This window comes from Carcharodon carcharias, chromosome 26 (genome assembly GCF_017639515.1).
Source record: "Carcharodon carcharias isolate sCarCar2 chromosome 26, sCarCar2.pri, whole genome shotgun sequence".
Classification (NCBI taxonomy): Eukaryota; Metazoa; Chordata; class Chondrichthyes; order Lamniformes; family Lamnidae; genus Carcharodon; species Carcharodon carcharias.
The window spans coordinates 32,123,962-32,146,600 of record NC_054492.1 but is presented as its reverse complement, the minus strand read 5'-3'; the positions used below and the strand labels follow the sequence as shown (position 1 = coordinate 32,146,600).

General features: G+C 44.2%; 1 protein-coding gene across 2 annotated transcripts in view; it reads left to right on the top strand.

Moving 5' to 3' along the window:
• Nucleotides 1-204: 204 nt before the first annotated feature.
• Nucleotides 205-22,639, top strand: part of rgma (repulsive guidance molecule BMP co-receptor a) — a 33,674-nt gene continuing 11,239 nt past the window's right edge. Inside the window, exons 1-3 of one of the 2 annotated variants that reach the window (XM_041175269.1) lie at nucleotides 205-396; nucleotides 10,777-10,910; nucleotides 17,638-18,146. In XM_041175269.1, coding sequence (XP_041031203.1) covers nucleotides 383-396; nucleotides 10,777-10,910; nucleotides 17,638-18,146 — 657 coding nt within the window. In that variant the 5' untranslated portion in view covers nucleotides 205-382. Of the gene's footprint in view, nucleotides 397-9,258; nucleotides 9,288-10,776; nucleotides 10,911-17,637; nucleotides 18,147-22,639 lie in introns of those variants that run through there. The other variant, XM_041175270.1, reaches the window with a different exon arrangement.

Below are 22,639 nucleotides of genomic sequence, written 5' to 3'. Positions count from 1 at the left end.
ATTTGCCCTGTCCCTCTCCCGCTCTGCATTTTAACAAAGCTCTTAACACGTGGATGTTGTTGAAAGTCTGTCCATCGCTCTCCTTCGTTCCACTGCCGTTTCTTCATCTCGGGCTGTGTGCAAACCACCCCCAACTCCCCCCACCCACCCCCACCAAGCGAAGCTAGGACCCGATGGGCTCAATGTTGGCCAGAAAAGGGACGATCGCGTCTGCACAAGCCTTTTAACAAACAGAGAGAGAGAGAGAGAAAGCGAGAGAAAATTGAAATAAAGGGGCAAAAAAAAATCTCATAAGCCAGCTTCCCTTTCCCAGCCCAGGGGTTTTGAGCAAGGAGGAGAGAGAACCAGGAGCTGTCATCACACCCACCCGGACAACAGTTACATGCAGCAGCCAAGGTAAGCAAAGGGACAGAGGGACTGGAAGTTCACTATCAGCCGGAGTTATGAAAATAACATTAGCATCGTGCAGCATGGCTTTAATTTCTATAAATACTGCAGTCTAGCAATACTGATTACAGAACCGGTCTGATCGCTGTCTGCCGTCCCAGGCAAGATACATTTCGGTATCTTCCCGTGAATTTAAGACTATCTGTCAATCAGTTTTGAGTGTGTATATAATTATCTCCAAGCTTCTTTCTTTTTAAAGATCGCGGTTTCTAGCTTAATCTTCTGTGTGCATTTTTTTTTTGGGGGGGGGGGGGGTTGCTTGCGTTCATTTCTCTCTTTTTTGCATTTTCTATGAATTTCTCCTGCCTTTCCCAAGGATTACAAGTGGTCTTTCATTAATCGAAATGTGGCCTAATTTGAAATTATTTGAACGGGAGACTTGCAAATCCATTACACGCTGTTAGCAACAGATACGAATGTTGCATTTTTGAAACTTGGAGCAGGGGCATTTTCTGGCGGGTTATCAATTTGTAGCAAGGCGACTGAATGTTACATTTAATTTAATTTTTGCTCCTCGTATTTGTAAAATTAGACGTTAAAGCGTAATTTAAAAAAAAGAAAATTACAGACGCCAAACTTTGATTATTATGTGGATTGGCGGAGATGACATTTGTAAATCATCCTGCGGCTGTATGATTATCAACAGTAGAATAAGGCGATCAAGTTGTGTTGTGTTTGGGAGGAATATTTGTGGTTTGCTAGTTGCATATTAAAGGGGTGGTTATGTTTTGATTGCCGCCTGTGTTATAATTGCTGGAGTGATCCGATGTAAATTGCTTTGCGAATGGTTCCTGCTTTTTTTCTTTCTCTCTCTCTCTCTCCCTCTTCCACCATCCCTGTTTCTTAGGACAGAAATTAAATGAGCAGATTGACACATTCAGTGGAAAGTGTATCCAAACCAGTCCTGTATTTATGTCCCTCTCAGAGACAAACAGCGACACCTTACGGGATGGTCAAGAATGAGGAGCCCGGGGGGGGGGTGCTCAAAATACTTTAATTCTCGCCCCCCCCCCCCCACCCCACTGTTTTAAAAAAGTAGTACCCCAAATGTTTGTCGGCTGCTTTTTTTGTGTGTGCATTTTTTTTCCTGTCAGTCCAACCACAGAGCAGCCTCTGCAGCTGAAAGCGGGTCATTGCTGTTTAAGATGTTTCCGACACATGTAAATAATTCGCATTTGCCCTTTTGGGTGAAAATCAATTTGTAGAGAATTTAAATCGGAGACCATTTCAAGTTCTCATCTGCAAATCCAACCTGGGTGCTTTTAATTCCCTCGGGCCTGTCACACTGAGCAGCTGGAGGACAATTAGGGAACTATGTGCTGCACAGTTCACGCAGGTCTGCACCATTCATCGAGAGGTTTGAGCGATTAAGCGAATTTTCGGCGATTAATCAAATACATGTCGAAGGAGAAGAATCAGCAATATCAAAACAGCTGAGTAAGGGGGGAATCGACGAAGCTGGAGCTTTCCTGGGCAGATTGCTTGGCTGTACGCATGCACATCTTATACTCTTAAAGTACTTTTATAAATTAGTTGACATGTTAAACAAATTCTCCAAACTGGAATGCATGCGCAGAGGAAAATTGAATCGTTAAAATTTGATCTGATAATTATATTAATTCTTATTTAAATAATGAATCACATTATTTCGTCATTGCATTGATTTTTTCCCCCATATATACTGCACCTAATGTTGGTTTCTTTTATTGAACAATATAAGAGGGAGCCTCTTATGAGCTGACTACAGACACCATTGCATTTCAGTATTTTTGGACCATTATTATTATGTTTTGCAATTAGCCCAAAAGATGTGCAGATCCATTTGAGGGAGCAGTCTTTACATTGTTTGACACTTCCCTTATTCAGTCTGTGTTAAGAGCGTAACATAGTAACTAATGAATCCAATAAGGATTTTAGGAGAAACTTCTTTACCCAGGTAGCAGTTAGAATGTAGAACCTCCAACCACTTGAAGTAATGGATGTGAAAAGCACAGACGCGTTTAAGGCGAAGCTTGGTAACTATATGAGGGTCCAAGGAATAAAAGGATATTTCAGCTGGGTTAGATGGAATACGGTGGGAGGAGGTTTGTGAGAAGTATAAACACCAGCATGGATTAGTGGGGCCTATTGGCCTGTTTCCATGCTGTAGATTCTATGTAATTCTACACAAATCCCCTGCCTATCTCTGTGTAGACAGTGTCTTCATTTCAAAAGTACTCAATGGCTGTGATATGTTTTGGGATTTCATGAAGTTGTGAAAGGCATGATATAAATACAAGTCTTTCTTTTTGTGTTCTTTCTAGAAAGTGGAATTTTAGAAGTTTCCACCTAGCTGACAGCAGCATGGGACCATGTTTCCATGACTTGTTAATCTGGTGCCATGAACTCTGAACTATGTTATGAACTATGACATCTCCCAATGTGTTAAATTTGGTGCCCAAGTCACAGTTATGTTGTGACGCAAATGCAGCATTGCATGGGGCAGGTCACAATGTCCATGCATCAACTGCAGCCAAGTCAGGTGGACAGAGTCATAGAAATTGTCCATGATCCCTTTGAATACTCAAACAGGCTCAAGGGGCTGAATGGCCTACTCCTTTTCCTATGTTCCTATGTAGTGCATGCGTGACACGGTGAATGCCATTATTACAGCAAATTACATTCCTGAGTATTTTCATTCCTTCCACACCCTAGATATTTTTCAGTTTCATATTTTACATCACTCTAATTCATGAATTCCAATTCCCAATAACTTTGTGAGTGCTTTCATTAGCCTTCATATTTCAGGTCAACTCTTGTAGTGAAAAGATAACAAACAGAATGAGTCCACAAATAATTTTCAATACCAGAATTATCCTATGCCTCCACCGGATTTCTCTGTCTTTCTCGATAAGCAGTTGACTTCATTTTAGATTAAAGTTATTAAATTTAATAATTAGAATTAACAAAAGATGAACAAGCAACTAAATAGCAGTAAGATAATGCATTCTATCTACCTCCTTGAAAGGCATAATGTAAATGTTAACTATTCTTTATAAGTCATTTCTATACAAGTAGTTTTTTTCTCTTGTATTTCCTACCACTCCAAAGCTGTGATAAACCAAAACTGAACCTCTTAGCAGTTCCAAACCAACTCTCTGATTCAACAGTTACAACTCCTTAAATATTCTCACTGAATTTGAATAACTGTCAACCACATTGAAAAACACCTGACTGTCATAGACACAACTACACAAATGACACAGTTTGTGCTTGTTCAAAGTGAGCTTGTCCCTCCCTCACATTTTTGCAGACAGCTTAAAAAAATCTTTCAATGTTTGTATTGAATTAAACTTGAGGCAAAATGTTGTGGCTTTTCCTTTTCAAATTCCGTATGTCTGAATTAGAATTTTCCAAACATGAAAGAAGCTAGAACTGCTTCAGTTTTTTTTGTCAAATTGTGCATGGCACAAGTGTGGTTCTGTTGTTTATGATTTTGGCAGCAGCCTGCACAGGGTCTGTAACCCTGCATCACTGTATAAACTTCAAAACATCCTACATGCTGGTCTTCTGACTGAGTCCTAGATTCAGATACAGTTTAAAATGACTTGTGATCTCTCAACTGACTTGCACCAAGTCCCATTCACCCATCACTTCTGTGCTCACTGACCTATATTGGCTCCTGGTCTGGCATTGCCTTAATTTTAAAATTATTATCCTTATTTTCAAATCCCTCTATCCTCTATATTTCTGTAACCTCCTTCAGCTCTACAACCCTCCGAGATCTTTATGCTTCTCCAATTCTGTCCTCTTGCACATCCTCAATTTTCATCACTCAACACTTGGCATCCATGCTTTCAGCTGCCTAAACTCTGGAATTCTCTCCCTAAACCACTTCTCCTCTCCCTCTTTCATTACACTTCTTAAAGCTAACCTCTTTGATCAAGCTTTTGGTCACCTGTCAGAATATCTCCTATGTGGCTCAGTATCAACTTTTTGATTTAGAGGATGTTTTGCTATGTTAAAGGCACTGTATAAATGCAAGTTGCTGTTGTTGTTGAAAGAAGTTCCCAGTCTCCATATCTTTGTATATCTGAACATTGGAGAGGAAGAATCCTCTTCAGTTTTCATAGTTTGCTTTCTCGCTATACAACAGTGATACACTGCCAGCATCAATCAGATGCCTCAGGATCTCCCTCTTGTCTGGATTCTCCAAGGCTGAGCGTTTAGACCGCTGATATAGACTGGTACTGTAGTTCTCACATTAATGGACCTCCCCTGACATCAGGAAGAAGTGCTCAGCTCAGAAAATGAAATACATGGGGGTAGCCTTTAGATAACCTGTCCTTGTATCCTCCTTCTAGATGTACCTATGTCATCATTGTTGCTTATTCCACCCACATTTAATCAGGTCAAATTCAGAAGATTGACAAACTTACCACTTTGAGAACTGTTTCCAATGTAAACACGTGACGATGGACATGCCCCAACTCACCTGTGTGGCCCCATAGTTACAGCAAATGAGTTCTATTAGAAGATGTATGAGAAATATGTGAGGGATGCATAAATGAAAAGTTGATTAACTAGGCCACTGTTGTTTAGAATATCTATAAATGACTTGGACATAGGAACAGAACCAAATGTCTCTGAGTTTGCAGATGATAGAAGAGTGAATCTGGATAGACTGGAATTGGGCTGAAGAGCAGCAAATGCCATTTAATATGGACAAATGCAGAGTCAGTGATAAGGCTTTCTGGGTCCCAGCTTTCCAAAGCTGGTGGATACATCCTTCAGGGTCACGAAAGAGAAAAAAACTGAAGTGCTTGCCATATTTCACATCTGGAGAGTCCAGCTCCAGACTTACTTCCTCTAAAAAAAATTGTTTATGTAAAAGGCATTCAGTGGAACATCCTGGGAACCTAAGGAACTTCCAGCAATGTGCATTGATGTTACAATGAGCTATATAACAAAATGCTTGCAAAGATCAGATTGTGTTTCTCCTACGTTGCAACGATGACTTCACTTCGAAGGTACCTCATTGGCTATAAAGTATTGTAAGATATCCTGAGACCTTTCTTTACAGACTATGATCAAGGGGTATTTTTATTCTTCTGATTTTCTCTCAATTTCTCCCCTTCTGGTTTGGAAAGGAATTGATTCTCCTACGTTGCTGTTCTGAGGTTGAGATTAAGACACATTGTTGAAGTGAAGTTGAAGGAGCTTTAATCTCTCTACTATACTGTACCTAAATTGGGAAGCTTAACATTACTAATGTAAAGAATGTCACACCAATGTAATAGGAGGAACTCTTTGAAGAATGCCAAATTTCTCAAGTGAACAGGAAGCAGAAAGTTTGTTGGATTTGCTGAGTGTCTAACCAACTCACGGTGAATTGAATCACCGATTAACCAACAACAGCTGCTGTCTGGAGGAGATTTGTTCCCAGATGTAATTCCTATCTCTTATATCATTCCCCACCCCAACTCAACTTTTCCCCATTTCTCTCCTGAAAGGACTCACTCATTCCTAGAGTAAAGTTTGCCAAATGGTCAATCTATGTGCCAACCTAGACACTGGCAACCTGCTCAATTGCAGAAGGTAGGGGAGCCAAGTCCATCCCTGACCTCATCTAAAACACCACATGCACACTCCTTCCAGGAGGTGTCATCTGTCATGAGTGGAAAGACTAGCTGATTGTTTTTCCTTCTCCTTAGCCCAGAGGCACCAGGGGCAAATGCTGTGCACCTTTTACTGCAGGTATGTTACAGAGCTGGCTGTCAAAGAAGCAGGTGCTCGGACCTGGTGATTTGCAGTGGTGGCAATAACAGGCAAACAGTTGGCATGCTCCAACTCATCGTCTGCACAGATGTTTTAAAGTTGTGATTCTTGACTTCAGTTCTGGGTGTTGGAGTTTCTCCATATAGCTGGGCGGAATATCCTGACAGCTCATAGATTGATTTGGTGATGGTGTCATCGTGGCTTAATCTTTCTGAAGGGAGGAAACTGACAAGGTACAGGATTCGTCCAGGGAGTTGGGGAGAGAGTAGTGGTTAAGCAGAACCAGCAAATACTGGGAAGAGGGACCAAGGAGTAAGCTAGAATGAGAGTGCATGCTGAGATGTAAAGCTGGAGACCATTATTGTGGGAAGCAAAGAGGGAATAGGAAAGTCTGAGAGACAATCTACTGATAGTGACCTACACTTCCCTCGCGTTCAATCTCTAGTATTTCTTTCCCTTGTTAAATCTCTGTGATGATATTCCTCAAAGAAAGAGTGACTGCATTTGCTTTCCTTATTTCCTTCTTAGCCCTTGATGGTGCAGAATAGGCAGATACCATTGTCCTACCAACATGAACACATAAATTAGGCTGACACTTTAGTGCAGTAATGAAGGAGTATTGTGTTGCTGGAGGCTGCATTTTGGAAGAGACGTTAAACTGAAGCTCTGCTTGCCTGCCCCCACATGGAATTAAAAGATACCATGGAACCCTTTGAAAAACAATGTCTTGGTCAACATTCCTCCTGCAACCAGCACCAGCATAAACAAACACTATGGCCTTTTATTCAGTTTACTCTATGTGTGAACTTGCTGTGTGCAAATTGGTTGCCTCATAAGTGACTGCATTCCAAAAGTAGGCTGCGAGTTTTAAGACATCCTTAGGATGTGATAGGTGCCATGTAACTGAAAGTTCTCCTCACTTGGGGGAACCTCACTTGCGATATCATATTCGGGGGGCAAGAGGAAACAAGAGAAGCAATGCAAGTTGGCCTGTTCTAGCATTCACAGTTTTTAATTGAATACCCCCATAGCTTTGATAGAGAGCTTTCATAATATTTTTGAAGGGTGGTATAACCCAGGCTCTAAATTTGCCTTGTGTTCTCCGTTAAAAGAAAACACTTGCAAATCCTGCAGCTGGGTGAGCTATAATTAGATTAATAAAAAGAGAGCGGAATATATTGCTATCATTTAGCAGTTCGCGACAGTCAATGAGGTGATGTAGTTTGACTTTTTGAACCATGGCTATGTTTCTAATGTGACATGATTCCTCAGGCTTGCCACTGAAAATCTCACACCCGTGATACATCCAGTTTTTGACAGCTCTTGTACGTGTGACCTCCTCCAGCCCGACGACTCTCCGAGATCTCTGCACTCCACCAATTCTGGCATCTTGTGCATCTCTGATCTTCTCCACTACACTATTGGCAGCCATGCCCTCAGCTGCCTATGCCCTAAGCTCTGGATGTCCCTTCCTAAACTCTCCACCTTCCTGAACTCCTTCAAGACATTCCTTAAAATCTATCTTTTTGGCCAAACTACTCTACTTTAATAAACCCCTGATCTAATATCTCCTCATGTTGCTCAGTGTTAAAGTTTGTCTAATGGAACTCCAATGAAACCCCTTAGAATGTTGTACTATGTGAAAAACACTGTATAAATGTGAGTTGTTATGTAAGTTTGTGTGCATTCTGTAGATGGAATCACAGCATTTTCTGGCCTACTCACATTGATACAATACCATAGCAAATTGACCATCAAACACATACTAAAAAGGAGGGACAGTGTAGCCCACCCACCTCCATATCGCAGCCGAACAAAAGCAAATCCAATTTGCTGAAGGACTGGGCTTATAGAATTATTTTGCCAGTATTGGCACAGCGCAAGCGGGTGTCTGGTCTGGTGCCAGCATCAGCCGTTTGATCTCCCCTTGATCTTGTGCCACCTTTATTTGTGCTGCACACTTTCACAATTGGGTTTTAACAGATTCCAGGATTGCAATGATGTTGGTTCTGTAACCTCAAACCAGTTCTGCATGTAAAACAGCCAGAGCCACCCAAAATACTGTACCACTCTTTTGTCTCCCCAGCCCAGGTGTCTGCCCTTTAGTTTTGAATGAGAATTGGCTAGATGACTACTGCTTTATTTAATTTAAACAGCCTTCTACAGCTACATTCTTTTATCTCAGTTTCAGCTGTGGTTAGCACTCTCGCCTCTGAGTCAGGAAGTTGTGGGTTCAAATCCCGCTCTGGGGGCTTGAGAACAGCATGAAGGCAGACACTCCAGTGCAGGTACTGCAACGCTGCACTTTCGGAGATACTGTCTTTTGGTAGGGACATTTACCCAAGGCCCCAGCCGCTCCGTCAGTCTGTCTGAAAGATCCCAGGGCTCGAATCAAAGAAAAGCAAGAATATTCATCATGGTGTGCTGGCCAATATTTATGCAATATCACTAAAACAGATTATCAGTCATTATCACATTACTGTTTGTGAGGCCTTGCTGTGCACAAATTAGCTGCAGCTCTTGCTGTATTACAGCAATAACTACACTTCCAAAGTACTGTATCCTCTGTCAAGTGCTTTGGGATGCTAAGGTCATGAAATGTGCTATATAAATGTAAATATTTCTATTTAGCTAAGATCTCTTTGATGATAATAACTCTTTGTTTCCTTGTCCTTTTCCCCTTTCTCCCTTGCTCCCCACATGTGCTGCATTACAGTCCCCTGAGCCCTAGTTGCCATGGTGCCTATTCATTGTGTGAGACTAGACAGGAAGTACCTGTGAACTTTTCAATCTGATCTACCCATACTCGGTAGGGCACTAGAATTGGCCTGGGCATCCCCGGGCCAAGGAGTACAAAAGTCAGCCAGGTTCTCCTCTCCTGGTCGCTACCCAGTGATTGGACATCAGGCAAGATCAAGCTGGGCAGTGATGCTCCCATGGCGGAATATCCCACTGTCACCCGACTCACAGCTGGGCACTGGGCAAGGTTTCCGTGGGCTAGCGGCATCCATGGAACTGAGTCCTGGCAGAACCAGTGGCTGCACAGCAGAAGAAGAGATTCCGGACTGAATGAGCTGTCGAATGTGAATAATGACATTTCAGGTCTTTAAAACTCCACTTTGGCTTCCAAAAAAAAAGTTACGGGAAAAAAAAATGAGAACCCCCCCCCCCCCTCCCCACCCGATAAAACTTGAAGCTGTAGAACGATATGGCTCTATTCTCACTGGATTAGCATATTTATGCCCACATCTCCAATTTTCTTTCATCTAGTTTGAAACCACATTAAATATACTGAAAGCATCCACCAAGCTAATGTGAGATTTCAGGGGTGGGGTGTGGAACCTTTTTAGGGAACAATAACGATTTCTATAACTTGGCCTTCAAAAAAATGTCAACTCCTGTCACTTTAACTGCTTGACTCCGTGATTCTTACAGCACCCGCCCCCCCCCCCTTCCTACCGCCCCCCCTTAATGGGTGCCTCTGATGTCTTTGAGGGTTGATGGGCTCAGGCGTTGTACTGAGGCAGCTCAGTTCAGCAAGGGTCCAGGTTCTCTTTCTGGTCTGCGTTAACTCAGCTGCCGCTCTCTCTCTCTCTCTCTCTGCCCCACTCAGGCTGTCACTCTGCCTGAAACCAGTCCACTGGTAGATGAGTGCAGACACCCTGTTGTATTGTGTTTACGCAGTGGAACTTTAGAGCTGCAATGCAGATTTCACCATCGCTGCTGGAACCAGGGTCCCCGGGAGTTGTAGGATACCTAAGCGCTCATTCATTTTCCTAATAGCTAACAGGCTTCAGTCCATGTGATGTTAAGTGCCGTGACTCCTAGTCACATCCTGTACTTGCACCATGAAATACTTATTTTTTTTTAAAGTCAAAGGGCCAAAATAGAAAAAAGAATTCCTTGAAAATACAATTTAAGGGAATTAAATTGATTCTCCAGTCCTGAGTGCAATGCTGCTACCCTGCTCTTCCTAAATCAAACGATCCTGCTCTTGCCAGAACTATGGCCAGACTGCAATACTTGTTTTCTTTCTCTCTGTCTGTAATTCTTTGTCTGTCCATCTCTCATTCTTTCGCTCTGATTCTCTCTCACAGTACTCTCTCCTCTCCCTCTCTCTCTTGAGTCTTTTCCATCTGCCTCTGGATCTCTATCTCAGGCTATTTCCCTGATACAGTTTTGAATTTCTATCTTTCACGCCCTGTTTATCTCCTCTCTCTCTTTCTGCTTCGCGTTCTCTATAGGAATAATCCGGCTCTTTTAAAACCTGTCAGCTCCTCTCTGTTTCTGGCAATTTCACTGTTTTTATTTCTCTCTGGCTATTTCTTTATCTGACTAACTGACTCTCTCTCTCTCTCTCTCTGGCTGGTGATTTCTCTCTGTTTGTTGGCTCGCCGCTGACTGGAGGCGGAGTCAGCCTGAATGCACCAGCCTTATTCGCTTAGACGAAAGGGAGGGGGAATGTTCCTGGTCACGGCTGATTGATGGGGTTGTGGCGTTCTCGGCCGTCTGTTTCTCTTTCCTTGGCGTGTGTGCTTCTGATTTCTTCATTTTTCTGCCTCTCTCACTCAGGGCGAGCAGAGTTGGAGAGTTGGAGTTCTACAGGATCCCAGTGTGGGCTGGATGGATGGGAATGGGGAGGAGAGGCGACCCATTAGATCATCAAGCCCTTCGAATCCTGATCATCGTCCTGTGCCTCCCAGCAGGTAAAGCAAAGACATTCCAACGCACAAAGGGAACTTGGAAAGTCTCAGACTATATGTTTTTTTTTTAAAGTTTGCCTCTTGCGTGGGCTGAGCTCAGAATGGGTCCAGATTTCAGATACAGGCAAACAATCCTTCAGACAGTTTATTCTTTTAAGCCGGGATTTGATTTTTGCCACAAGAAGTAATTTAAACCGCATTTGCAAAGTATTTTTTTTAAAAATTAAGGCTCTTCAAATTCCAGCAGGATAAAATAGACTCACGCATCCAAGGGAAAGTTCATAGGGAGGTTTTGGAGCGTTGCTTGAAGTTGTTGACTCCCTTCAAAGGAAGAAGTTGATCTTCGGCGGGGGTGGGGGTTAAAAAAGAATTTAAAAGTTTTTCTTTGTGGCTGAGGCGGGTTAATCGGACCGAGGGAGTAAAATCAAATCCAACATTTCTGGCGTCATAAAGTTAGCGATGCTCCTGCAGAAAGCTGCTTTCCAACCCGAGATTAAAGCTTGAGTTTGGATACAATCCGTCCCACTAAACTCAATTCTCGAGTGCTTTCTTTTCGCTCAGTGTGTGAGGGTCTTACAAAAGGGTCTACAGAAAAACTCTTGTTTTGTTGGGGGATGGGTAGCGAATGGCAACTTCCAAAAAAAAAGACTTCACCAGAAACTTTTCTGAAACAGATCCCCAACCACCCCCTCCCCCCCCACTTTATAAAATCCAATGTGTAGAAACCCTAACTCCTTGAGAGAGTCCGTGACGCTTTTTAAAGTACAAAAAAAAAGCCGATGTTATGTAAACGGATTGTTCTAATGTTTTCAATGTGTATTTGCGACCCTGGACAGTCTCTCAATACTGCTTTAGCATCGCCCTAAACTTGTATTGAAGAGAGTTTCTGCATCCCAATCCTAACTTTAAAAAAAATGGGAGTGGAAATGACCAATCTGGTTTGGTAAACGCATCAGAAATCCGTTCATTCTTTAACGTGATTAAACGCCCAGAGGGGTTTACATTACCATGAATGCGACTAATTGGTCATTAGATGGGCCAAGATAGAATTTAGGTCGCTCCCTCAATTCTCTTCAACAGCAAAAATCAAATAACAAATATTACCGCCGCCATTCATTGCCCTGCATCTGCCAGAACATTGTTTAATGCTTTCGGAAACTGAATATAAGCTACAGCAAAACTTCCTCCCAGACAGGAGATCATAAATTAGTTCAAATGCAACTTCCAGGGTCAATGTAGAAAGAAATGCAGCTCTGTATAGAAATCAGTCTGCACTTGTTACTGCCGCTTACAGAAGGCACCATCGCTCCAGATTGCATTTGGATGCACCTTTTGACAGGGTGTTTACAGTTCCTAAGCGTTTATTTTTTTTATTTTTAAAAAAAAAAGAAAAGAAAATTGTTTAAAATATTCACAAAGCTACTACTGTTAGCAGTCGAGGAAATTGTAAATTTTCACTGAAGCAGTTTGAACTATGTCGATAGTGGCCTGATGCAGGAAATGCGATGGTAATTGCTGTGATTAGGTTTGGGGGGGGGGGGGGGGGGTGGGGGGTAGGGAGAGAGCAATGATTTTGTGTTTGTATATGATCTATCTGTGCATATCTTACTGTGTATTGTGTCTATTCAGAGCCTTGCCTCACGTTTCAAATTCATGAATATGCCTCTTTTCAAATCTTTTCTTTAAATCCTTCTCTCTCTTGAAGTTCCTTTGTGGGAAAATCTGACTGGTTTCGTTGAAGGCTTTTGTAGTGTAAATTGAATGGCCCACAGATTGCCCATTCCCTCATTGTGAGAGGAAAGTAGCAACTGATTTGCATATTGTTATAAATTTTGATTTTTAAAAGGGTAATTTTGTATTGTTGTCACTGATATTGAGATTAGCCATTTATTTAAAGTCACAACCTTTATTGATAATATGTGGGATTTTTTTTATTTAAACCATGGTAATATTCCTTTAAATTTACTGAGGGAAGAATACATTAGACAACAATTGTTCATTCAAGGAGAATTGCTTCAGAACTGATTGCTGCTTTGAAACCTCTTTTCATTTGTTATTTTTAAATATGAACTACAATGCTATAATTTGCGGGGGGAAGTATATCAGTGTTACATGAGTGGTGTTTGCATGTTTTGACTGCCATCAAAATAATATAGCTCTGTCCTGGCTCCATCGCAGTGACATTACCCTTCAGTGTACGGCCCGGTGTAATACAGACCACACAGTCTACTGTCTGACTCGAGGTTTGTGTTGATGTTAACAGAGCAATTGGGGTGCCACAATTGATTTCAGTGCTCCCGCCTCAGTAGTGGGTTGAGGAAGGTGATGGGTAGAAATCGGTTAGGGTTCCTGGTACAGATTGTATTCCAGAATCCCATAGCATCAGGTGCAGACATTGACTTAGTTGTGAAGCCCCTGTTGTTGAATAACCTGGCAACACCTAGGCTCACATACATGAAGAACATCTATTTAGATGAAGCACCAGAGGGCAATTGACTTCTACAGACATATACCAAGGGGAGGGAGAAGTAAGAACAGAAGAAATAGGAGCAGGAGTAGACCACACATTCCATCAAACTTGCTCTGTGATTCAGTACAATCATGGCTGATCTTGGGCTTCAACTCCATTTCCCCTCCTGCTTCTCATATCCTTTAATTCCCCGAGAAATCAAAAATCTGTCTATCCAGCCTTAACTGTATTCCAGTGATGGAATAATTAACAAAGGACTCTCAAAGTAAGTTTATGCTAGTGATCTATTTCTGAAATGTGACTTTCTCTCAAAACTTAACCCTAAAGCCTATCGTGCAGGGATCAAAAGGATTAACCTCAAAAAGCAGCACTCACTGGCATGTTAAACAGAACTTACTAATTTCAGAAGCATGCCCCTTCTAAGATTTGTTTCATATAAAAGATAATTGCCATTAAAAATGCATTGGTTGGTTCCAATATTGTCACCAGTGGATTTAATTTAAGAAATTAAATATGAATCATTATCTTTCTTTCCATAAGTCAGTTCGGATAATCAAGACATTATTAATATTAATTAAGGAATTGTAGCTTCAATGTCTTACTCTGCGTCAGAAGATTTAAGCAAGCATGATTTTTGCCTGTAGCTGAGGATAACTAAATATGTTAATGTTTGACCAGATGTTGAAGTCATGTTTACTCCCACTGCTTCAGCAGTAGCTTTAGCACCTGCTGTGGTGCAGAGTGATATAGAACAGGATAGCCCCAGGTTCGATCCCTGTGCTGGGTCAGCTGATTGCAGCTTTGGTGGTGAGGCTGCAAATGGTCTGAGCTAGAGAGGAGGAAAAAGTCAGCCAGGGCTCCCTACCGCTGTTTTTATACCCTGACCCACAGTAGAAATACCTGTGCAACTGGGCATTCAGTGAGGGCAGGTTTTACTTGGCTGTGATTCCCTCCATGGCAAAATAAACAGTCACCACTGAAGGATTAAGTAGTCCTTTGCTGGAGGCACAGAAAAGTACCCATTGAACCCCACCCCAGTAAGAGGTGCCCCCTTTAGGGAGGAGTGAGAAAAATTGGAGAAGGCGACACCTTTAAAAAGATGCTTTTAATAATTATCCTTTTAATTTCTCACCCAGAAATCGATTTTTTTTTCTCTGTTTCCATCATTTCATGTCAGACACTATTCACTGACCCAGCTGCTTCTCCCAATTATGTTTCATAATCAGCTCCTGGAGGTGGATTAAAACAGCAGCATTGATGCCATCCCATTTTGTTTTGCATTCGAGAAAGCTTTTTCACTCACAACCTGCTGCTAACAACCCAGGATTAGGAACCATGTATGAGACTCGCTATGGAGATGTACACTGGGTAGCTCAGTACCTGTCAGAAATCTGTTGTCTTCCTCTCTGCTGTTCGTGCCTTACACTATTCGCATGATGCTTGCTCTCTCCAAATCAATGGCATCATTCTCTGAAAGAGTTGCGTCCCTGGAGTGTAAAATCCAGGAATCTGTCCCAAATCCACCTTATTAACATCAGGACGTTCCAGGTCTTGAAGCTGCAACTAAGGGGTGATTTTTGAAATGGCAACTCGTGCGCATACTTGCCAGGTTACAGTAATGCAGGTGCCCTCCTGACACTTGGGGGGTACCTCACCTGGATACTGATCAATGGTGGGATTTTCTGGTTGATTATTCTCCTCGCTCCCTCCTCAGCCTATTTAGTAGGAAGGGGGTGGGTGTTGAAGGCAGTTTCAGCATTTCGGCTGCAACTGAACTAAAAGCAGGGATTAACCCTGGGACCTGCCTGCTCTGTGTAGCTTAGTACCTCACTGGGCAGTAGGGGAACTCCATGTGAATGGCTTATTAGAAGAACTGCTAAGGGCACAGAAAGACCTTTATTGCTGAGGAATACAATTTGCTTTCATACTAAACCTTGTAGAGTTTTCCCAAATTGTTGACATAAATCTATTATATTGCATAATACAGGTCATCAGCTACAGATCAGTTCTTGATAAACCTACTTTAATCACTTCACAGCCGTTAATCTCACAGTGCGCATACCAACTCAGAACTCCATCTGCGGATTCAGATGACAGTTATAAGATGCATCCGCCTTGCGCTGTGATTTGTGATGTCGCCTGAATCCCTTGAATTAGATTGTTGTGTCCTAATCACTCCCAGGTATCCATTTATTTGAGATGTAGCTTTCAAACTGAGAGACTAAGTGGTCAGGACCTATAGAGCAGGCCACCACCGGGATTGGAAAGATGAGAAGAGAATCATAAGAATGATGCAGCACAGAAGGAGGCCATTCGGCCCATGGTGTCTGTGCTAGCACTTTGAAAGACCAATCCAGTTAGTCCCACTCCACTGCTCCTTCCCCATAGCCCTGCCAAATTTTCTTCTTCAGTTATTTATCCAATTCTCCTTCAACATTGCTATTGAACTTACTTCCAGATCATAATAACTTGCTGCGTAAATTTTTAATTTTCCTTACCTCCCCTCACTTTTCTTGGCCAATTATCTCTCCTGTCAACGGAACCAGCTTCTCCTTATTTACTCTACCAAAACCCTTTCGAATTTTGAACACTTGTTTTTGAGAGCAGGTCAGGGAACTGAAGTTGTGGTTAGGTGACAATGAGATTGTAGTTCTATAAGCCTTAAAAGAGAGAGAGAACACAGAGGGAGACACAGTTTGGAGATCCTTCAAGAAAATGCCTTGCAGTCAGAGTGAAGGAAACAAGTGTAGGACAGAAATGCAATGTCTCCTCTCAATGGCTTAATATCACCATACATTTACCAGCAAAACATTGACGTAATGTTCACTGCCATTGTGATATTGAGATAGTAACAAACCCCCAGTCATTGCTCTGTGAAAATGGTGAAGACTCTGCTGTGATTAGCACTTAGACCCCTGAGCTCTCTGTCTCGACTAAAGATAAATGAGGCTCTTTCCAGTGAAAAAGGTGATGCAGGGAGGAAGAGAAAGAAATAACAGGCCCATCTCCTGGTCTCTGCTTGTTATCTGGTGTGGGTAACATTGAATTTGGGGATTATGTCATGGGAGTGGGTGGGGGGATGGGGGGGTGGGGGGGCGGTGGGTGGTGTGTGGATATGTTGGCATGGAGGAGGGCAGCAAAAGCTCAATGTTGCCATTTCAGTAAAGTGCGACATAGCATATGGAACCTTCATACTGTTGCCACTTGAGCTGTGACATACAGCCAGGCGTACAGTTAGTGAGTCTGTCCTTCCAAATGCAGTTGGGTGCCTGGAGAGAGCATTTTGTCTGCATAACGCTATGGAAACACAAATCTGTCACAGACGGTGGGAGAGATTGAAGGAATGAATTAAGAACATCGCACAAGTAATGAACACACCCAACCTTAAGATGTTATGCCCAGAGTTGGACCTTTGGTGTAATGTGTTGATACCAAAATATTTAACACAAGGAGCAAGTCACCGATCAAGAGTCAGTAATATTGGCTGCAGAACCCAATAACAGCATGAAGGAAAAGTCAATTGATTGCTGGTAAAATTATCGAAATACAGTAAAATCTTTATTATCTGGCATACGGGGGAGTTAGGGTGGGTGGGTGGGTAATGGGTGGTGACGGTTAATCTTAAATGCCGGTTAATGGAGAGTTCCATTTCAAAATGGAATACAATGTTATGCTTTTAGCATTAACTAACACGCAAGTACTCAAAAAGTTTTACTTCCAATCTTCAACAGTGCATTAAAGTAAAGTGTAAAATCATACAGTATATAGGTATGAGTTCTGGATAACCTTGTAATTGCTTCTGGCTGGTAAAGTGCCGATTCATATTAATCAACGTCAGAAATTCTGGTTAGAGAATTCAGGTTGGTAGAGCACTGTATAAACACACAGTTTACTGTACCTGATATTTTGCGAGAATGGGGTTTGGGATTTGGCGCTGTGAAGTCCAGACAGCCAAACCATTGGCTTCCACATTAACTCGCAGTCCCATTTAAAAAGTTACAAATTGCTTCGAATAGCGAATCCAGATTCACTGCCCAGTGGTCTCCCAGAATGAAAACAAGTATCTAACGAGGAGTAGCTCTGAAGAAGGGTCATAAGGACTCGAAACGTCAACTCTGTCTCTCTCTCCACAGATGCTGTCGGACCTGCTGAGTCTTTCCAGCATTTTCTGTTGTGTCTAACAAGGAGTGCCCGGAGGGGAGGAATGGGGCACAAAATCGGGAAGTAAAAGTTAACAATGTCTCTGTTCTTTGCCTGCAGTCAGCTGCCAGTGCAGGATTCTGAAGTGTAATTCCGAGTACCTAACCGCCACCTCTGGACTACACGTGGGTGCTGAAGAATCGTTGGAGTTTTGCATCGCACTCCGAGCCTATTCCCAGTGCACCCGAAAGACAGCGCGTGCCTGCCGAGGGGATCTGGCTTATCACTCTGCAGTTCACGGCATCGAGGATCTCATGAGCCAACACAACTGCTCCAAGGTGGGGCCCACGCACGCCCCCCCACGCACACAGCCAACCTCCCTTGACTGCATGGTGCACTCGGATGCTCCCGAGGTCTGTAACTATGAGAAGAGTCTGCAGCAGCACACGCCGCCCCCTAACTACACGCACTGTGGCCTGTTCGGGGACCCGCACCTCCGGACGTTCACCGACGACTTCCAAACGTGCAAGGTCCGCGGGGCCTGGCCGCTCATCGACAACAACTACCTGTTCGTCCAAGTCACCAATGTCGCTGTCGTCCAAGGGTCAAGCGCTACTGCCACGAGTAAGGTGAGCACATTGACGGGCGCGAAACGGTAAACTCTCTGTACAGGATGAAGACAACCTTGGCTATCTTTGAATTTACAGATAAGCAATTCGAGATTGTAGTTTCAGATTGAAGTCTGCTTACATACTTCAGTAAATGAATGGCCCTTGTTTGTATTAACCCTGATAGGGTTATGTTACATTTACACAAACCAGCATAGCCTCCTTATGCAATCTTCCGAACGTGGATGAAGGGTCACTGAAAGGTGCCATGGTCTCAAGTGATCACAATCGGCCCTATCTCTACCGCAGACCTCGGTGGAGTTTGTGTTGTGGAGTATATTCAAGGCGGAGATAGACAGATTTTTAACCAGTAAGGGAATCAAGGATTATGGAGAAAAGACAGGAAAGTGGAGTTGAGGATTATCAGACCAGCCATGATCTCATTATATGGCAGAGCAGACTCGAGGGGCCTGTTTCTGCTCCTACGTCTTATGGTCTATTAACACCACAACTGAATTTCATTTTGAGTGGAACACTAAAGGACAACCTTTTCAAGTGATCCACAGAGTGGGTATATGTTTCCCCCAGGGACAACGCTGAAGCAGTTTTGAGCCCAGCCAACATGTGGTAAAGCTCCAAGCCGCCTGGGTCTGAGATGAGGGCAGCGTGTTAAACCCTGCGGTGGTCTGGGTGAGGGGAGGGGAGAAATCTAGTCAGACTGCCCAGATTTCAACCCTGCACGATAACCTCTGCTAGAAAAGCCTCATAGAATGGACATGAATTGTGAAAGAAAGGCGAGAAGACAGACCTGTATTTATATAGCACCTTTGGTAAGAACGTAAGAAATAGGAACAGGAGTAGGCCATTAGGCCCTTCGAGTCTGTTCTACCATTCAGCTAGATCACGGCTGATCTTCCATCTTAACTCCACCTTTCCGCTGTTCTCCATATCCCTTAATTCCTAAAATTTTAGTGCCCAAAAATCTGTTGACCTCTGACTCAAAAACATCCAACGACTGAGCACCCCTTGCCTCTGTGGTGGAGAATTCCAAAGATTCCCAACCCTTCACCACCTAAGAATGTCTCCAGTGCTTATCAGCCAATGAGGTACATTTTTGAAGTGCCATCACTGTTGTAGCACAGGAAACATGGCGGCCAATTTGTGCACTGCAAGCTCCCACAAACCATCGCGTGGTAATGAGCTGATCATCTGTTCTCATGTTGGAGGGATAAATGCTGCCAGCACACCAAGGAAGTACCTCCTCTGCTTTTGTGCGCACATGACAGATCCTGGGTGAGATACCCCCCTTGGTTGAATATCCTGTCACTGCTCAGCCGAGTATCGACATATGTATAATAATCATTTGGACAATTTACCAACACCCCTGAAGCTGCTGCGTTATGTGTGTCAGCAGCTTCGGGGGAAGAAAGTGGGAGTGCAGGGGTCTGTTTTGTGTTAAACCATTAGGTGTGTGATGTGGATTATTTGCTTTCGAGAATGCGGTGTTGCCTGCTTTGCAGATGGAATCCTGCTTCGCTCTCGCGGTGTCTGTGAGGTACTACAGGTGCCACTTGGCAAACCTGCCGACACCTTTGGATCAAGTGAAACGAGACTGGGAGTTCGTCAATCAGCCTGCTACCACACGTTAGCTGGGAGCTGTGTGATTGTACTTGTTTGGCCTGTGATGTTCTGTAAGGGGATTGGGGAGGGCGGGAATGGATTTAAAACATAAAACTACAAAAATCCTTGGAGACAGTAATAGGAGTTTCCTCCATATTAACTATCCTGCTTCACTCTGATTCACTTTAAACAGTTGAAGCCTTCATGAAAATTGTCTAGGAATTGAATTTGAGATAAGGGGAAAGACTTCTTCAAGGGGAATGATTTTTTAATCGTTGTGTCACCTACAAATGATGTGCTGACCAGTTGTATTTTTGCATTTTGTGTTTGAACCTGTGTTTTTCAATTGTCTTGTAAAATTTTTGACATGTTCCACTTTGAAAATGTTCAGCTCCTTCAAGCAGGAGGCCATAAGGATATAAGTAGCTCCTGACTTACCGGTGATCTCAGTGTAGCAGTTCATGCACGCTCTAAACTTGTGCAATCAGCTCTATTCATCAGTGGCACTGTGAGCTGGCAGCCTATATGTTAATGGTAGTGTGAGATGGAGAATGTGCTTTAGTGTGCCAACTTGCCCAGTATCGAGGCGATAATCACTCAAAACCAGCTCCACTGGGCATGACATGTAGTTCGTAAGCCTGACGCCAGACTCCTGAAACAACTGCTTTACTCGGCCACAGCAGGAGATTCCAAGGAAGACAATGGAAACGCTTTAAGGAATTCCTGGAAGCACCCCTGAAGAAGTCAATTATCCCGGTCGACTTGTGGGAATCTCTGGCTTGTGACCGACCAAAATGGGGAAGGCTTGTTGGGGAATGCGCAGAAAACTTCAAAAGACTTTGTCCGAATATGCAGAGAAAATGTCGAGGCAGTGCACAACCTTCCAAACAACACATCCACCCAACCATTCAGGCACCACCTGCCCCCATTGTGGCAGAATCGGCAGATCGTGCATTGGACTAAACAGCCATCTCCCAACCCATCCAACCAGAATGGAAGCAAGTCATCCTCGATCCGAAGGGACTGCCTGAGAAGAGGAAGAGGAATGATAATGTCGGTGTGAGGCGGAGTGTGTGTGAGGCGGAGTGTGTGTGAGGCGGAGTGTGTGTGAGGCGGAGTGTGTGTGAGGCGGAGTGTGTGTGAGGCGGAGTGTGTGTGAGGCGGAGTGTGTGTGAGGCGGAGTGTGTGTGAGGTGGTGTGTGTGAGAGGTGGAGTGTATGAGGCGGAGTGTGTGAGGCAAAGTGTGTGTGAGGCGGAGTGTGTGAGGCGGAGTGTGTGAGGGGGAGTGTGTGTGAGGGTCGGTGTGAGGCGAAGTGTGTGAGGCGGAGTGTGTGTGAGGCGGAGTGTGTGTGAGGCGGAGTGTGTGTGAGGCGGAGTGTGTGTGAGGCGGAGTGTGTGTGAGGCGGAGTGTGTGTGAGGCGGAGTGTGTGTGAGGCGGAGTGTGTGTTGGGGGGTTAACGTGAGGTGGAGTGTGTGAGGCGGAGTGTGTGTGAGGCGGAGTGTGTGTGAGGCGGAGTGTGTGTGAGGCGGAGTGTGTGAGGCGGAGTGTGTGTTGGGGGGTTAACGCGAGGCGGAGTGTGTGAGGCGGAGTGTGTGTTGGGGGGTTAATGCGAGGCGGAGTGTGTGAGGCGGAGTGTGTGAGGCAGAGTGTGTGTTGGGGGTTAACTCGAGGCGGAGTGTGTGAGGCGGAGTGTGCGAGGCGGAGTGTGTGTGAGGTGGAGTGTGTGAGGCGGAGTGTGTGTTGGGGGGTTAACGCGAGGCGGAGTGTGTGTGAGGCGGAGTGTGTGTTGGGGGGTTAACGTGAGGTGGAGTGTGTGAGGCGGAGTGTGTGAGGAGGAGTGTGTGTTGGGGGGTTAACGCGAGGCGGAGTGTGTGAGGCGGAGTGTGTGAGGCGGAGTGCGTGTTGGGAGGTTAACGTGAGGCGGAGTGTGTGTGGGGGGGTTAACGCGAGGCGGAGTGTGTGTGAGGCGGAGTGTGTGTGAGGCGGAGTGTGTGTGAGGCGGAGTGTGTGTGAGGCGGAGTGTGTGTGAGGCGGAGTGTGTGTGAGGCGGAGTGTGTGAGGCGGAGTGCGTGTTGGGAGGTTAACGTGAGGCGGAGTGTGTGTGGGGGGGTTAACGCGAGGTGGAGTGTGTGAGAGGTGGAGTGTGTGTGAGGCGGAGTGTGTGAGGCGGAGTGTGTGAGGCAGAGTGTGTGAGGCGGAGTGTGTGTTGGGAGGTTAACGTGAGGCGGAGTGTGTGAGGGGGGTTAACGCGAGGCGGAGTGTGTGTGAGGTGGAGTGTGTGTGAGGCGGAGTGTGTGTTGGGGGGTTAACGTGAGGCGGAGTGTGTGTGGGGTCAGTGCGGGCAGAGTGTGTGTGTGTGTGTATATAGTGTGAATTGGAGTGGTGCATGTTCATGGCTGTACGCTACTCAATTGTAAAGTAGAGGTCTTTTCACTTCCTCTTCTTTGGCAATCTCCGGCTTGTGCAGAGTGATAGCTCGCTGGCTTTTGCCTGCACTTTAGTACCTTAGGTGAGCCCAGGTGGTTAGTGGGCACAGGCTATAACAGGTATCTTTATTGATCCCCAAAATCTGCCTCTCCCAGCTGCAATACACACATCGAGCAGGGACAACAGTCAGGAATGGGAACCCTAGTTGACTGGCCCCTCACTTTTATATTGCAACAGTGATTACAGTTCATTGGCTGTAAAGTGCTTCTGTCCCGAGGTCATGAAGGGTGCTATATAAATGCAGGTTTTTTATTCATCAGCCTAATGACACTGAAACCGAAATGGAATTAGCGCATGGAAGACCTTGACTGAAACCCATTTTAAAACGACGGGTGCATTGGCAGATTTACAAAGAGGCAGCTGGCATCATTTTTAAAAAGTATCTCATTGTGGCACCACCTCCCAC